General features: G+C 46.0%; 1 protein-coding gene across 2 annotated transcripts in view; it reads left to right on the top strand.

The window, feature by feature from the left end:
- Positions 1-15,573, top strand: part of SVEP1 (sushi, von Willebrand factor type A, EGF and pentraxin domain containing 1) — a 456,592-nt gene that overhangs the window by 277,381 nt on the left and 163,638 nt on the right. For both annotated transcript variants that reach the window (XM_068234340.1, XM_068234341.1), the window contains one exon: positions 7,955-8,068. In XM_068234340.1, the coding sequence (XP_068090441.1) occupies positions 7,955-8,068 (114 nt within the window). The remainder of the gene's footprint in view (positions 1-7,954; positions 8,069-15,573) is intronic.

Consider the following 15,573-nt stretch of genomic DNA (forward strand, 5'->3'; position numbering starts at 1 on the left):
TATCTGGGAAAGAGCATCGTTGTTTGTTTTGGCAAAAGTATAGGAAGCCAAAAGAGATATATTTGTTGTTTCAGTAGTTTGTGTGAGATATTGTATATATTATTATTTATTTATTTATTGTATTTATAAAGCGCCAACATATTACTCAGCGCTGGACATTAATTTAGGTTACAGACAATATTTAGGGGTGACATACAGCAATATGACAATACAGGAATACAAGAAAACCAGATCACACAGCACAGTATGACTACAAGGTAATGCTTAGTCAATCACTGGATTGGAGCATGGAGATTAGGCAAGTTAGGTTCACTCAAATGCATAGCATGGGTTTACAGTAATTGAGGTGCATGATCAGGTAGGACACAAAAGGAGGAGGACCCTGCCCAAAGGCTTACAATATAGAGGGAGAGGTAGGGACACGAAAGGTAGGGGACCAGAGTTCAGCTGCGGGTTTAGAGCAATTGTGAGGGGTGGTAGGCCAGAGTGAAAAGGTGAGTTTTGAGGGCCTTCTTGAAGGTGTTGAAGGAGGGAGCTGCCCTAATGGGATAAGGTAGGAAGTTCCATAGTGTTGGAGCGGCTCTTGAGAAGTCCTGGAGGCGTGCATGGGACTGGGTGATGCGGGGGACGGTCAGGCGAAGTTCATTGGAGGAGCGGAGTGAGCGGCTAGCTGTGTATCTCTGAGTATAGCTGGCTATACACTAATAGGTGGCCACAAGATTCGACCATCTGATAGGTCCCTTTCTGATCAGAGAGGGATCTATTACTCCCACACGTTGTCTATAGATTTTCAGTAGCTTTCAGCATGAAATCTACAGAAAATCTGTGGAGCCAACATCGCCTGCCAGACCTCAAGGTCTCCCTTATGTAATGTGCTCCCTCGGGCCATGCAGAGTGCTGGCAGCAGAGCATACACTCACTTGTCTGCTGGGCCACTCCTCCCGTGTTTTATCTCCAACCCTGTTGGCAGCCTGAACTCCGTGACTCTGCAGCATATGCGTGGTGATGTAAAATAAAAGCGGTACAGGAGCTACAGCAAGCCAGCATGTGAGTGTGCACTCCAGAGTTCTGTCAGTCACCTCAAAATCGACGCTGCTAGTACTGCTGCGCATTTAACCACCCCATTTTGAGTGAGATCTTTCCAGCCTGATATTGTTTGAAATTATGATGTTGCTGCATTGATCTCTCTTCGATCACCATGACTGAATCTTCTGGGGAAATTGACAAGTGGAGGGGCACGGTGGTTCAGCACAAACCATCATCACCCTACATCATTTTGACAATAGGGATGTAAAATTCAAAAGTGACACAGTGGCATTTTGAACAGGATAAGGGCTCTATTATACTGTGTCTGGCTTACCTTTTTGAAGTGCTCTTTCTACTATATATACATTTGTGCCAAACATTTACATGATAATCAAAGACTGTGTTCATTCCCAATAAGTATGAATCTTAGTTTGTGTCCAACTGTGGGAAAAAAATACCTGACTTTTTTGCGTCCAGTGTCATAATGATTCCACATGGGAAACGTGAAAATTTGCATACATTTTACAAAGGAAACAAAGGAGGAGGAATTTGTCATAAATGCTAGCCACATGCCAACATAAGTATAAAATTTTAGCATTTTTCTTTCTTTCCGTGTGAGAAAACGCAAGCTTGTAGTGGGAATGGGCTCTTAAGTATGAAACCCAAAATGACATGTACACAGGATCTTCTCAAAAACAGGGGCGTAGGGCCTGTGGTCGCAACGGTCGCCTCGGCGACCGGGCCCGGCTCCTGAAGAGGCGGGGGAGGGGCCCGGGGGCCCATGTCCGTTTGGACTCATCTCGGAGATCCCTGCGTGCGTTATTGGGAGGGGGGAGCTGCAGCCGTGGGGAGGGCAGCCCGACCTCTCCCCGGGCCCCCCCCCCTCAGATGCAGAGTGCGCGGCGCACGGAAGCGCTGTAGGCAGAACTCACCTGCCTGCGTTCCAAGCGCCGCTGGTCTCCTCCCGCTCTGCATAGATGCTGTTACACACTGCTTCCGGCTAAACAGGAAGCAGTGTGTAACAACATCTATACAGAGCGGGAGGAGACCAGCGGCGCAGGGACGGAGGTGAGTTCCGCCTACAGCGCTTCCGTGCGCTGCGCACTCTGCATCTGAGGGGGAGAGGAAGGGAGGGAGAGGGCAGCTAGCGACCTACCTACCTACCTAACCTATCCTGGGGGGCAGCTACCTACCTAACCTATCCTGGGGGGCCAGCTACCTTTCTAACCTATCCTGGGGGGCCAGCTACCTACCTAACCTATCCTGGGGGGCCAGCTACCTACCTAACCTATCCTGGGGGCCAGCTACCTACCTAACCTATCCTGGGGGGCCAGCTACCTACCTAACCTATCCTGGGGGGCCAGCTACCTACCTAACCTATCCTGGGGGGCCAGCTACCTACCTAACCTATCCTGGGGGGCCAGCTACCTACCTAACCTATCCTGGGGGGGCAGCTACCTACCTAACCTATCCTGGGGGCCAGCTACCTACCTAACCTATCCTGGGGGGCCAGCTACCTACCTAACCTATCCTGGGGGGCAAGCTACCTACCTAACCTATCCTGGGGGGCCAGCTACCTACCTAACCTATCCTGGGGGGCCAGCTACCTACCTAACCTATCCTGGGGGGCCAGCTACCTACCTAACCTATCCTGGGGGGCCAGCTACCTACTCTAACCTATCCTGGGGGGCCAGCTACCTACCTAACCTATCCTGGGGGGCCAGCTACCTACCTAACCTGTCCTGGGGGGCAGCTACCTACTCTAACCTATCCGGGGGGCAGCTACCTACTCTAACCTATCCTGGGGGAAAGCTACCTAATCTATCCTGGGGGGCAGCTACCTAACCTATCCTGGGGGGCACCTACCTCATCTAACCTATACTGGGGGGCAGCTACCTAATCTAACCTATACTGGGGGGCACCTACCTATCTAACCTGGGGGCACTTAATTGTCTAACCTGTATTCGGGGCACCTAGCTAGCCTATTCAGGTGGCAACTATACTGGCTACCTATATTGGAGGCACCTACCTAACTAACCTATACTGGGGGCACCTACCTATCTAACCTATGCTGGGGGCAACTATTCTGGCTACCTATATTAGAGGCACCCACCTAGCTAATCTGTACTGGCGGCGCCTGCCTATCTAACCTATACTGGGGGCAACTATACTGGCTACCTATGCTGGAGGCACCTACCTGGCTAACCTATACCGGGGGCAACTATACTGGCGTACCTATGCCTGGCTACCTATACTGGGGGGGACCTATAGCTGGCTATAGGGATTCGGATATGTGTGTGCGTCGGGTGTTGCCGGGGGAGGGGGGGCTGTTGTTGCCGTGGGGGGGGCCCACATCCAGATTCCGCATCGGGGCCCAGAGGTTTGTAGCTACGCCACTGCTCAAAAAATTAGCATATTGTGATACAGTACATTATTTTCTGTAATGTACTGATAAACATTAGATTTTCATATATTTTAGATTCATTACACACAACTGAAGTAGTTCAAGCCTTTTATTGTTTTAATATTGATAATTTTGGCATAAAAAACCCAAAATTCCTATCTCAAAAAATTTGCATATTTCATCCGACCAATAAAAGAAAAGTGTTTTTAACACAAAAAAGTCAACCTTCAAATTATGTTCAGTTATGCACTCAATACTTGGTCCGGAATCCTTTTGCAGAAATGACTGCTTTAATGCGGCGTGGCATGGAGGCAATCAGCCTGTGGCACTGCTCAGGTGTTATGGAGGCCCAGGATGCTTCGAAAACGGCCTTAAGCTTATCCAGAGTGTTGGATCTTGCGTCTCTCAACTTTCTCTTCACAATATCCAGGTCAGGAGAGTTGGCAGGCCAATTGAGCACAGTAATACCATGGTCAGTAAACCATTTACCAGTGGTTTTGGCACTGTGAGCAGGTGCCAGGTCGTGCTGAAAAATGAACTCTTCATCTCCATAAAGCTTTTCAGCAGATGGAAGCATGCAGTGCTCCAAAATCTCCTGATAGCTAGCTGCATTGACCCTGCCCTTGATAAAACACAGTGGACCAACACCAGCAGCTGACATGGCACCCCAGACCATCACTGACTGTGAGTACTTGACAATGGACTTCAGGCATTTTGGCATTTCCCTCTCCCCAGTCTTCCTCCAGACTCTGGCACCTTGATTTCCGAATTACATGTAAAAGTTGCTTTCATCCGAAAAAAGTACTTTGGATCACTGAGCAACAGTCCAGTGCTGCTTCTCTGTAGCCCAGGTCAGGCGCTTCTGCCACTGTTTCTGGTTCAAAAGTGGGTTCATGCTTCCATCTGCTGAAAAGCTTTATGGAGATGAAAATTTCATTTTTCAGCACGACCAGTGCCAAAACCACTGGTAAATGGTTTACTGACCATGGTATTACTGTGCTCAATTGGCCTGCCAACTCTCCTGACCTGAACCCCATAGAGAAACTGTGGGATATTGTGAAGAGAAAGTTGAGAGACCCAACACTCTGGATGAGCTTAAGGCCGCTATCGAAGCATCCTGGGCCTCCATAACACCTGAGCAGTGCCACAGGCTGATTGCCTCCATGCCACGCCGCATTGAAGCAGTCATTTCTACAAAAGGATTCCTGACCAAGTATTGAGTGCATAACTGAACATAATTATTTGAAGGTTGACTTTTTTTGTTTTAAAAGTACTTTTCTTTCATTGGTCGGATGAAATATGCTAATTTTTTGAGATGGGAATTTTGGGTTTTCATGAGCTGTATGCCAAAATCATCAATATTAAAACAATAAAAGGCTTGAACTACTTCAGTTGTGTGTAATGAATCTAAAATATATGAAAGTCTAATGTTTATCAGTACATTACGGAAAATAATGAACTTTATCACAATATGCAAATTTTTTGAGAAGATCCTGTATATTCGAGTATAAGCCGAGTTTTTGGGGACCAAAAAACTGCCCCCAAAAGTGGAGTCCTGGCTTATACTCGCTTCACCAATTAAATTGGAGCTGAGCAGTGCACATTAACTCACCCTCCTTGCCACCGTATACATTCAAATGTCCCCCATCATGTGAAGATGTGTGCCCCCTTGCCAGTGCAGTATGTAGGACTGCAGCCCCTCCAACAATGCCTCTCCCACCCGGCACATAAGGGAGCTGCATGATCCCCCTGCCCATGCCCCCACCCGCCGCTGCCGGAGCAGGATTCTGCATGGTGTCAGCAGTACTTCAGTGTTCCCCCAGGCATGTGCTTAGCAGGAGAGCAGTGTCCCTGGGCATATATAGTGTTGCACAGAGGTGCATAGCAGAAGAGTTTACTCATTTGCTTCCGCTGCCAGGACTTGTCTGCTTGTCTGTTGCCATCTCATTTCTATGACGCTCTCTAGCGCCTCTGGAGGGGCTCATGGAGAGGAGCTCAGTGACAGAGGAGTGGGACAGCACAGGGACAGGTGCCAGGTTAACATGGGGCAAAAGGTAACAGGGATTGGTTACAACACAGGGGTATGTGACAGGAGGTGTTTTGTAAGAGTGGCAGTTCATATTCTTCTCACACATCTGAAATGCTGATGAACCATTTTTATGCAGTCCTGCATACCGCTCCAGGAGGAGGGCACACATCTTCTTCACATGCACAGGCATGATACCCCTAGGTGCAGGCAGTGGAGGCTGGGCACAGGCATGGTACACCTAGGTGCATTCCAACAACTCTGTTAATTTTGGGGGTGTCCACACACCACAAAAACAAATATTTACATAAAAAGACTGCTCTGTTGTCACATGGAGGTATATTTACACTTCACTGAAGCTATCTGATAACATTACTGGGTTGCAGGACAAATTATCAGATAGTATTGTAATTAAGTAATTACTATGCAAACAAATGAGAGAATGTTTTCTGGCTATACCCTGGGCACAGCAGAAACTTTTCTGTATTATTTATAGTTCAGTACAGTTTATCACAATGATGATGGCCGGCAATGGCAATGTTATCATTTAGCTTCTAAGTGAAGTAGAACTTTTGAATTATTAACCCTTCTAGTAACTTGTCAGATTTGTTAAATTACATTAGTGGTTTACATACTTTCACTTACTGCATAGGCTGCAGCAATCTTACTGTGAAACAAAAACACTCCCACCATACAGGCTATTGTCATCAGCAAAATGTTCTCCCTTCACATCAGGATCACTTCCTAAAGTAACTTTAATGTGCTGAATGACTATGACACGCTGGACCTGATTTACTACGGCAATAATCCAAAGTAGGCCAGCATGAAGAGAGCAAAAAAAATGAATGAAATGATTTTATTCTTCAGTGCATAATCAATCCAATGACGTTTTGCGGCCATGCAAGATTCTCTTTCTCAAGGACATGGATCAGGGAATGATATATAAACACAGCATATGCAGAGGATTTAAAGAAAAGCTGTCCCATACTGTTTGTGCCCGAATAAATGGGCTTATTTATAAAGCAATGATAATTTATTGCTTATAATGTGCCCAGCATCCACAAATAAGGACATCATATCCTTTGCTGAGGTTGAACGTTTATTTGCATAAAAAAAAATACTGAAAAGTGTTATTGCACATTGCAGTGCGTTCTTTGCCTGGCCCCTAATTAGCTGAAATTAGCTGTATGGGGTCATATAATATCTGAGTTTACCAATCATCAGGATTTTCTTTTTCCTTTAATGCACAGGTTATACTGGAGCTAAAACAACAACACCAACAACACTGTACATCATTATGTTTGTCTTCTGGATCTGTTAGTTACTGTATAGCAGCATCAGCATAAAGGTGGCCACACACAATACAATACAATGTTCAACTTTCCTGTTTTTCCTTTAAAAAACTCTTGGATGTTTTAATTTTATTTTTAATTCAAGAAGTGTGATCACATTTCTTCCACATTTTTGGATCAGGCATGATGGAAAAACGTGATACATTTTCAGACTGTAAATTTCTTGGTTTATTGATCCAAGCAATTTTTTTGAAGTTTGTGCTCATTTTTTTCATAATTGGGGGAAAATTAAACGTGTGTGATACATTGGTAAGATTTTTCAAAAGTTACAATCAAGTGAAAAAATTGATTGTAATTCTCTAATTGATAAAACCTTTACTGTGTGTGCTTCCTGTCATCATAGCACTAGTGGAGACGGCTTCCCTTTTTCTGACATATGCCACTGAGTATGTGCTCCACTTGCCATGCCATGCTCTCCTTTTGACATTATCCTTAAAACATTGTTCATCTTGCTCTAGACAACTATGGAGGTTCCTACCTTGCCCCCCCCCCCCCCCCCTTTAAAAATGCTGGAATTCTGTCTTTATTGCTGACAATCTACATCTAACGCCTCCTATATAAGCCCCGATGCCCCCAATGCCTCAGCCAGCAATCAGTTCAGCGGATTAGTTTAGATGAGTGCCAGCAGAGCACTGTTCTCTCCACTCACCCCGCCCACTGCGTGACATCACTCCAACACCACTCCATTGTCTCTCCGCCCCCAGCATAGCAGTAGAACATGCATGGGACATCTTGCCTGGCCGGAATCAGGAGTGAATACCTGTGACAACATTGCAGAGGTGACACTGAGGAGATGCTTTCCTAGCATGTGTACAGACACATCACTAGCCTGCAGGCTAGTGATGTCTCTGTACGCAGGCTAACATCTGTACACAGGCTAACAATGCCTCAGTGTCGGCCCTGCAATTTTGCCAGAGGGATCCAGTCAACATTCATGGAATCCTAAATCTCAATCACATCCATAATTTCGGCCAGAGACACACCTTCACACAGTGTAACTTTGTTTCTATAGTAAGCTTAGTTGTGCCATGTATTTCATTATTGCTCAATGCAGCACTTTGCTGAATAAGCTTGTGGGTGTTTGGGATATGTTGGTTAAATAGCTGAATCCTAACACTGACTATAAATTCCTATATATTTTATAAGGTCCTTTCTGTGAAGAGAATATCAATGAATGTGCCACACATCCATGTGAAAATGAGGGAACCTGTGTAGACGCAGTAAATATGTTTCATTGTCGGTGTCCAAATGGATTTCTTGGTAAGTTTGAGGTAGTATTTTACTATATTGTAGCAATATTTGAAAATTCGTAAAGTGTACTTTTAGTTATATGTAATATGATGATATAAATATGTGTAATTATAGTACCATACCTCAGGGGCGTCGCTAGCCCTATTTTGGGGTGGCACATGCCCCCAATCTGTCCTGGGGTGCCACGGATCTCAGCGGCTCCCTCCAGCCGCCGCGTCACTCAGACCTCAGGATCAGGCGGCGAGCCTGCGACCAATCGTGCGGCGCTAGGACCCAGCGCCCGCACTGATATGCGGAAGTGACATCACTTCCGCATATAGAGCGGGTGCGTCCGGCGCCCGCTCGTACTACTGGTCGGCTCGCCGCTGATCCTGAGGTCTGACTACACTGCCAGGTGAGGGGGGGAGCGGCGGCGGCTAGAGGGGGGGGGGCCTCCCTGTCACTCACTCACTCTCTAAAGGGGCTTCCATGGCACTCACTCACTACCTAAAGGGGCTCCCTGTCACTCACTGCCTAAAGGGGCTCCCTGGCACTCACTCACTGCCTAAAGGGGCTCCCTGTCACTCACTCACTGCCTAAAGGGGCTCCCTGGTACTCACTCACTACCTAAAGGGGCTTCCTGGCACTCACTCACTGCCTAAAGGGGCTCCCTGGCACTCACTCACTGCCTAAAGGGCCTCCCTGTCACTCACTCACTGCCTAAAGGGGCTCCCTGGCACTCACTCACTACCTAAAGGGCCTCCCTGGCACTCACTCACTGCCTAAAGGGCCTCCCTGGCACTCACTCACTGCCTAAAGGGGCTCCCTGGCACTCACTCACTACCTAAAGGGGCTCCCTGGCACTCACTCACTACCTAAAGGGGCTCCCTGGCACTCACTCACTACCTAAAGGGGCTCCCTGGCACTCACTCACTGCCTAAAGGGGCTCCCTGGCACTCACTCACTGCCTGAAGGGGTTCCCTGGCACTCACTCACTGCCTGAAGGGGCTCCCTGGCACTCACTCACTGCCTGAAGGGGCTCCCTGGCACTCACTCACTGCCTAAAGGGGCTCCCTGGCACTCACTCACTACCTATAGGGGCTCCCTGGCACTCACTCACTGCCTAAAGGGGCTCCCTGGCACTCACTCACTGCCTAAAGGGGCTCTCTGTCACTCACTCACTGCCTGAAGGGGCTCCCTGGTACTCATTCACTACCTAAAGGGGCTTCCTGGCACTCACTCACTGCCTAAAGGGGCTCCCTGGCACTCACTCACTGCCTAAAGGGCCTCCCTGTCACTCACTCACTGCCTAAAGGGGCTCCCTGGCACTCACTCACTACCTAAAGGGCCTCCCTGGCACTCACTCACTGCCTAAAGGGCCTCCCTGTCACTCACTCACTGCCTAAAGGGGCTCCCTGGCACTCACTCACTACCTAAAGGGGCTCCCTGGCACTCACTCACTGCCTAAAGGGGCTCCCTGGCACTCACTCACTGCCTGAAGGGGCTCCCTGGCACTCACTCACTGCCTGAAGGGGCTCCCTGGCACTCACTCACTGCCTGAAGGGGCTCCCTGGCACTCACTCACTGCCTAAAGGGGCTCCCTGGCACTCACTCACTACCTAAAGGGCTCCCTGGCACTCACTCACTGCCTAAAGGGGCTCCCTGGCACTCACTCACTACCTAAAGGGGCTTCCTGGCACTCACTCACTGCCTGAAGGGGCTCCCTGGCACTTACTCACTACCTAAAGGGCCTCCCTGGCACTCACTCACTGCCTGAAGGGGCTCCCTGACACTCACTCACTGCCTGAAGGGGCTTCCTGGCACTCTCTCACTGCCTCAAGGGGCTCCCTTGCACTCACTCACTGCCTAAAGGGGCTCCCTGGCACTCACTCACTACCTAAAGGGGCTCCCTGGCACTCACTCACTACCTAAAGGGGCTCCCTGGCACTCACTATCGGGGTCCCTGTCACTCACTACCTAACTGGAAGTGCCTGTCACTCACTAGCTAACCTGGGGGTCCCTGTCACTCACTACCTAACTTGGGGAGCTACCATATTAAGGGGGCATTCTGCCTATTTATGTGAAATGCTGTCTATTTATGTGCCTCATGACTGCTGAATTTGTCTTGTTGGGAGCCTTATGATTTGTTGGGGGCCTCAAGATTGCTGAATTTGTCTTGTTGGGGGCCTCATGATTTGTTGGGGGCCTCATGATTGCTGAATTTGTCTTGTTGGGGGCCTCATGATTTGTTGGGGGCCTCATGATTGCTGAATTTGTCTTGTTGGGGGTCACATGATTGCTAACTGCGAGACTATGGGAAAAGCTGAATCCTTATCATATGAGACAATAGCATTAAACCTACTTTTTTAGCTTTTTAAAACAGAAAATAAAACTGGGAGGTTCTAAAAAATTGAATACATTTTTCAGGAGTAGGATGGATGAAATTGTTTATCTTCACAGTTTATTTTCAACTTGGATTTTCCATAATGTTCATGTATGAGTTAAAACGTTTGTACAGTATTTAGTTTAAATTGCTGTTGCCACTTTGCGATAGATAAGTGACTTTTGGGTTGCAGTTTGGGCACTCGGCCTCCAAAAGGTTCACCACCGCTGTCATAATCTAATGTCCCACCATTGCTAGGTTCATGTAAATTTGTCTCCACCCGTTACCACACCTATATTCTGGTCCATGGCCCACCCTTTTTTTGGTGCGGCGCGATAAGCACGCCGCACAACGTGATCCTCATATTTTTGGCCTACAGTATGTACAGTATACGTTGTTCTCTAGTGCCTGCACTGTGTGCTGATTTACCTCCAGTGTGTACAGTGTGCCTTTACTGATTGTAAACCAGCTATATTGTATGCTGATCCCTGCTGCTTTCACTATGTACAGTATTAGCTGTAAAGCCTGGTACACACATAGAATTTTGATTAGCCAATTTTAGCTCTGTTCATAAAATTCATTGTCTGTTGGCCCACTTACTGCACGGGGGTGGTAAAATTGGGGGTCAGTGATTGACCAATCAAAATTGTATGTGCGTATACATCTTTGATCTATGCCTATACTGATTGTAAATTATCTAAATAAAGGACAGGGGGCTCCATCCAATATTTCGATGGGCAGGCCCGTTATCTGTAGCTTACACCGCTGCTAAGTTCATGTACATTTGGCCCCACCCATGGCCACACCCACTCACCTCATGGCCAGGCCCATTTTTGTCACGGCACGCTGCGCGCGACGCATATACCTCCCCACCTGGTGCCCACAGGTGCCCCCGATCTCCAAGGACCCTAGAAACGCCCCTGCCATACCTACTTAGAACTTGCAAAGGTTTGTTTTTTAACTACAAGGATAATAATCCAGAGCTATATATCAGTTTCCCTGCAGTTAGACAAGAGCTACAGCATAACTCTAACTGATAACTAATTAGAGGTCATAAAACATTTGTGTAGCGGAGAGAAACATATCTAAAGACAGGAAACAAATGAGACATTCAGAAGGGCAACATTACTCTATATGAGAACTGAAGAAAAGTAAGTTCCAGCAGTGTATGCCTAGATTTTAACCTATAAAACCAAAATAAGGTTACAGGATTCCAGGTAAGTCTTTTTTAGGATTACATGTATAGATACAGTTGTTTATCTCATAGTTTATTTACACTTCAGGTTCTCTTTAATTGCATAGTAGTAAGTGCTTGCTGGTATTTTTGGAAAATATTTTACATTCTCTGTTGTTTAGGCAAAATCTCTATGCTATGTTTACACAGTTACACAGTTATCTGGGTTGAAAAAAGACATACGTCCATCGAGTTCAACCAGAGAACAAAGTACAACACCAGCCTGCTCCCTCACATATCCCTGTTGATCCAGAGGAAGGCGAAAAACCCTTACAAGGCATGGTCCAATTAGCCCCAAAAGGGAAAAAAATTCCTTCCTGACTCCAGATGGCAATCAGATAAAATCCCTGGATAAACATCAATGGGCATTACCTAGTAATTGTAGCCATGGATGTCTTTAAACGCAAGGGAAGCATCTAAGCCCCCTTTAAATGCAGATATAGAATTTGCCATAACTACTTCCTGTGGCAATGCATTCCACATCTTAATCACTCTTACTGTAAAGAACCCTTTCCTAAATAAATGGCTAAAACGTTTTTCCTCCATGCGCAGATCATGTCCTCTAGCCCTTTGAGAAGGCCTAGGGACAAAAAGCTCATCCGCCAAGCATTTATATTGCCCTCTGATGTATTAAAACATGTTAATTAGATCCTCTCTAAGGTGTCTTTTCTCTAGACTAAATAAACCCAGTTTATCTAACCTTTCTTGGTAAGCGAGACCTTCCATCCCACGTATCAATTTTGTTGCTCGTCTCTGCACCTGCTCTAAAACTGCAATATCTTTCCTGTAATGTGGTGCCCAGAACTGAATTCCATATTCCAGATGTGGCCTTACTAGAGAGTTAAACAGGGGCAATATTATGCTAGCATCTCGAGTTTTTATTTCCCTTTTAATGCATCCCAAAATTTTGTTAGCTTTAGCTGCAGCGGTTTGGCATTGAGTACGATTATTTAACTTGTTGTCGATGAGTACTCCTAAGTTCTTCTCCAAGTTTGATGTCCCCAACTGTATCCCATTGATTTTGTATGGTGCTAGACCATTGGTACGAACAAAATGCATGACTTTACATTTTTCAAAATTGAATTTCATCTGCCATTTATGTGCCCATATAGCCATCCTATCCAGATCCTGTTGCAATATGTCCCTATCTTCCTGAGAGTTGATGATTCTGCACAATCTGCAAAAATAGCAACATTGCTTACTACTGCATCTACTAGGTCATTAATAAATAAATTGAAGAGCACTGGACCCTGTACAGACCCCTGTGGGACTCCACTGCTAACAGTCACCCATTTTGAGCATGATCCATTGACCACAACTCTTTGTTTTCTGTCCATTAGCCAGTTCCCTATCCATGCACACAGACTCTTCCCCAGTCCTTGCATCCTCAACTTTTGCACCAGACTTTTGTGTGGAACAGTGTTGAAGGCCTTTGCAAAGTCCAAGTATATCACATCTACAGCATTCCCAATATCCACATTAGCATTCACTACCTCATAAAAGGTTAGCATGTTAGTCAAACAGGACCTGTCTTTAGTAAACCCATGTTGATGCTGAGAAATAAGATTATTTTCTACTATGAAGTATGAAGTCATGTATAGTATCTCTTAGTAACCACTCAAATAGTTTGCATACAACTGATGCTAAGCTTACAGGTCTATAATTTCCTGGATCTGATTTTTGGCCCTTCTGAAATAATGGGAAAATGTGGGCTGTACGCCAATCCACTGGGACTCTGCCAGTTGAAAGAGAGTCACAAAAGATAAGATAAAGGGGTTTATCTCTAACTGAACTTAATTCCCTTAGGACCCGAGGATGCATGCCATCCGGGCCAGGTGCCATGTCTACCGTATATACTCGCAAGCAAGCCGAATTTTTCACCCCCCAAAAGTGGCCCAAAAGTTGGGGGGTCGGCTTGCTTGCGAGTCATGGGTAGGTGGGTGGGTAGGTGCTGCCCCTCCCCGCTCCCCCCGCGGCCGCCGCTACTATTACCTTAGGCGGCGCCTCTTCCTCTATCCCCATCCTGCTCCGATAACTAACGCATCGCCGCTACAGGAAGCCGCTCTCTATGGTTTCCTCCATCATAACAGCAGCGAGGGGCGCGCTGCTGTGAATGAGTTAGTTATCGGAGCAGGACGGGGATAGAGGAAGCGGCGCCGCCTAAGGTAATAGTAGCGGCGGCCGCGGGGGGAGTGGGGAGGGGCAGCACCTACCCACCCACCTACCCATACTGGGGCACTATGCTAGCTATACTGGGGCACTATGCTAGCTATAATGGGGCACTATACTGGCTATACTGAGCACTATACTAGCTATACTGAGCACTATATTAGCTATACTGGGCACTATACTAGCTATACTGAGCACTATACTAGCTATACCGGGCACTATACTGGCTATACTGGCTATACTGAGCACTATACTAGCTATACTGAGCACTATACTAGCTATACTGAGCACTATACTAGCTATACTGAGCACTATACTTGCTATACTGAGCACTATACTGAGCACTATACTAGCTAAACTGGGGCACTATACTAGCTATACTGAGCACTATACTAGCTAAACTGGGGCACTTTACTAGCTATACTGAGCACTATACTAGCTAAACTGGGGCACTACTCTAGCTATACTGAGCACTATACTAGCTAAACTGGGGCACTTTACTAGCTATACTGAGCACTATACTAGCTAAACTGGGGCACTTTACTAGCTATACTGAGCACTATACTAGCTATACTGGGCACTATACTAGCTATACTGAGCACTATACTAGCTATACTGAGCACTATACTAGGTAAACTGGGGAACTATACTAGCTATACTGAGCACTATACTAGCTATACTGGGCACTATACTAGCTATACTGGGACACACTAGGGGAATAAGGCGGCCAGCGTTTCCTACCCCCGGCTTATATGGGGGTCAATCATTTTCCCCTGTTTTTTCAGGTGAAAGTTGGGGGGTCGGCTTACATGCGGGTCGGCTTGCTTGCGAGTATATACGGTATTTTTTATTTATTTAGTCTTGCCTTCACTTCTTCCTGCGTTAAGTATTTAATATTACAGTTAGAAGATTGAGACTCTTCTGCATCTGTAATTTGCAACAGTGATGTCTCCCTTGTGTAGACAGAAGCAAAGAAAGCATTTAATAACTCTGCCTTACCTTGGTCATCCACCATTGAGTTCCCACCCTTATCCTTTAGGAGTCCAATACAGTCAACCTTTCTTTGTAATGTTTGGCAGTTTTCTTTAATATTGCTACTGTTTTCTCATTGTGATGCAGTGGCGCTCTTCTTTCTAGGAGTTTGCAGGTGCAGGAAATTTTGACAGGCACCTTTTTGACTGTCCCATGTGGTACGTTCAAGCATACCTGAAGGTGGCATGTGGCATGATGAGATAAATATATGGGTAAATAGTATTTGCCCCACTTAGTAATTTTGTGAGTTTCCTTTCTGTTTTCAATATTTTGCTTTATATATGGTTCCTGTTTGGTACATATAAAAACCATATATAGTACAGATACAATCTTCCCCTGGTCTGTTGTCTTAGTGTTAGTAAGGTGGTACACAAGTTCATGAGAGCATAGCATATGTTATGTGGAGTATGTTACATTGAGTGTACCCACATCACAATACTGTGTGTGTATCACTATGGGAGCGTAGGACTGAAGTATAAATATATATATATATATATATATATATATTAAATGTAGATATATAACTGTACAGTGTATATATATATATATATATATATATATATATATATATATATATATATATATATATATATATATATATATATATATATATATATAGGCGTGGCTTGGCTTGATTTTCTTATTTTCTTATACCAGGGAAAGCTAAATAGTCAGTCTTGCTTGTTCTGCTAGATGAGGTGGGCGTGTCTTTCAAGT

Source organism: Hyperolius riggenbachi, chromosome 1 (genome assembly GCF_040937935.1).
Source record: "Hyperolius riggenbachi isolate aHypRig1 chromosome 1, aHypRig1.pri, whole genome shotgun sequence".
NCBI lineage: Eukaryota > Metazoa > Chordata > Amphibia > Anura > Hyperoliidae > Hyperolius > Hyperolius riggenbachi.